At 39.5% G+C, this 2,500-nt stretch overlaps 1 protein-coding gene across 1 annotated transcript in view; it reads right to left on the bottom strand.

The window, feature by feature from the left end:
- FOXP2 (forkhead box P2) overlaps positions 1 to 2,500 on the bottom strand; it is a 351,644-nt gene that overhangs the window by 35,270 nt on the left and 313,874 nt on the right. The window contains exon 11 of the mRNA XM_007944055.1: positions 114 to 315. Within this exon, the coding sequence (XP_007942246.1) occupies positions 114 to 315 (202 nt within the window). The remainder of the gene's footprint in view (positions 1 to 113; positions 316 to 2,500) is intronic.

Consider the following 2,500-nt stretch of genomic DNA (forward strand, 5'->3'; position numbering starts at 1 on the left):
CATAAATCATGACTTGAGTTTCCATGTGCTCTGGACTGGCTCATGGACAGCTGCTTCAGCTACAGTTTTCCTCTCCCAAAGTAAAAGCGCTCTACTGAGCATTCATATCCTACCTGATGACATGGGAATGTTGTATTTGTCTGAATGTCGCCTTCGTATGGCTCCCACATTGGGCACACTGGCTGGGGTGATTACTGAGGGTCCCTGGGTAATCGGGGTGACTGGGGCCGTTGGTGTGGTAGGGGTTTGAGGTAAGCTCTGTGGGGATGTCTCCAACATGTTCTTCGACATGGTGACACTAGACACCAGATTTAGCTGCAAAGGCCCAAGAGAAGGGCAGGAAAAAGGTAGAGACAAGAGAAAAAGACTTAAAAAGGTTTGACAAATGAGAGTGGATTCACTTCTACTGCTGTGTTGCCACTAATAAGCTGCAAAAGGAAGCAGCCAATCTCAACTAATTACAGGATGAAATTGTATCATAAGAACTCTAATTAGAGGATGCTGTTAGAGGTGATCTACCAATGTGCTGCAATGTTACTTAGGACGAACTCCTTCCTGTCCTACCAGACTTGAGCGAAAAGTCTGTTTCTTTAAATAAAAGCCAGTTGCTGATTATTGACTGCCCCTGTTGTTAAACAGGTCTAGCCCCCAGTGACGCAACAGCAGCAGCAATGATGAAGAATGCGAGGTTTCCAACCAACGGGACTTAAAGGAAGTTGGTATCCTGTTGCTGCCAGATTGCTTTCTTTCTTTCCTTTTTTTTTTTTTTCCTTTCTCCCATAGTCCCAAATCTCAGCTGAGAGGCTCCAGCCAGCTGGAAAATTTTACACTGACCTTTACTCTCCTTGCTAATTTGGTGGAATGGTAATGACATTACTACATATTCAAACAAAATTGTCTTAATTGCAAATTAGCCGGAGGAGGCTGAAAATTCTCAAATTAAATCTGATTGGAGATGGAGAGAGGGAAATGGAATTTCCTCACTAACAATCATTTGTGGCATGTGTTAACAAATATAATGAAATGTCAAGTTTGCCAATTCCTCTGGAAGTATCATTTTCAATTTATGATTACAGTGTCACTTAATGCTGATGTACCCTGGAAAGTGGGTGTCAGGGTAGAAAAAAGGAAAAAGGTGAGAATGTATGCAAGCTGTTTAACAGTGTGCTCTTCATTACCCCCCTCCGAAAGGCCCTGCTCTTTATTATCAAAAAACTCCTATCACCTCTGTCATATTTACCACACATCTTTTGTTATAAATAGCATCCAATTAGCAAATTTCTTTATGCAGGGCAGCACATAAAAAGATTTCTGCCATATAGTTAAATGATATTCGTAAGAGGCAATCTACAGTCCTTTTCATTTTACACAGTAATCTATATAACCAGAGCAAGGAAACGAATTTTAATTGTTCTGTTTCTCTGTGAAGTAACTGCTGAGTGGCTAAATAGTGAATATTCGGCTTTTGTATATAATTTAGTAACACCTGCCTTTTCAAATCCCAAATACACTTCTTAAGATAAACCTTTTTTTAATGGGGAGAAAATGATGTGTACAGCATTGATTGATCTTTCTTTGTGGATTTGTTTTACACATTTAGTCAGTAGAGAGATTTGTTAGGGAAACAAAAATTAACATATGCCAGCTAATTGTTCTTCTTTCCTGGGCGGCCGCCAGAAGAAGCCCATTAGCAGTCTAATAATAACGCCTGGCACCCTGAAGGCATCCCCAAGTGCATCTGTTCCCAATAAACCACAAACTGTTATTCTGTTCCTACTCTAAGCCAGCAGACTGGGCTGGGAATTCTTTGTTACGTACATAAATAAAAGCTGAGATAATGCTGCTAAATGCTGCATTTAATACATTTACAAAGCCACTGGTGTAAGCGTCCCTTGGATGTGCGGAAGTACCTCTGCAGAGTTTGAGAGATGCAGAAGGATCCACATGAGTTTGTGTGCGATGTTGCAAATGGTACTTAAAAATTCAACACCAGAACGCATAATTAAGAAGTAGTTAGATTGTATCATTAGCATTACATATCTGTATGTTTAAAATATGACAGAAAGGTGGGGGGGGAAACACTTTCCATACTTGAAAAACAAAACAGAACAAAACCTCATCTGGATGGTTATTCACTTTTCAAAACCAGAATGACATGGCACATTCTAAAGCCAAGAAAATACCAACATTGTAAATCAATGAAATACCTATCTTGATGAGTACTTGTCAGGACGCAGTAGTGTTTGCAAACAACATTAAAAGTTATCAGAACAGGAGAAAGACATCTTTTTCTATGCCAACTATTCATGTTTACAATGTTACGGTAACTTATTCTGCCATCCTGCAATAATAAAGCATACCATGTTTGTAGGCGTGCAATCACAAACTGATAAAATAGAATTTATTATCAACTAAAGGGAAGAATGTAAAAGCCAGGATGAGCACTTAGCCACCTCAGCTCATCTGAATATAGTCAAGGTTGGGTGAAACTCATTATTCA

The sequence above is a fragment of the Orycteropus afer genome, unplaced genomic scaffold, assembly GCF_000298275.1.
Source record: "Orycteropus afer afer isolate SDZICR_OR568_19922 unplaced genomic scaffold, OryAfe1.0 scaffold00007, whole genome shotgun sequence".
In the NCBI taxonomy this organism is placed as follows: Eukaryota; Metazoa; Chordata; class Mammalia; order Tubulidentata; family Orycteropodidae; genus Orycteropus; species Orycteropus afer.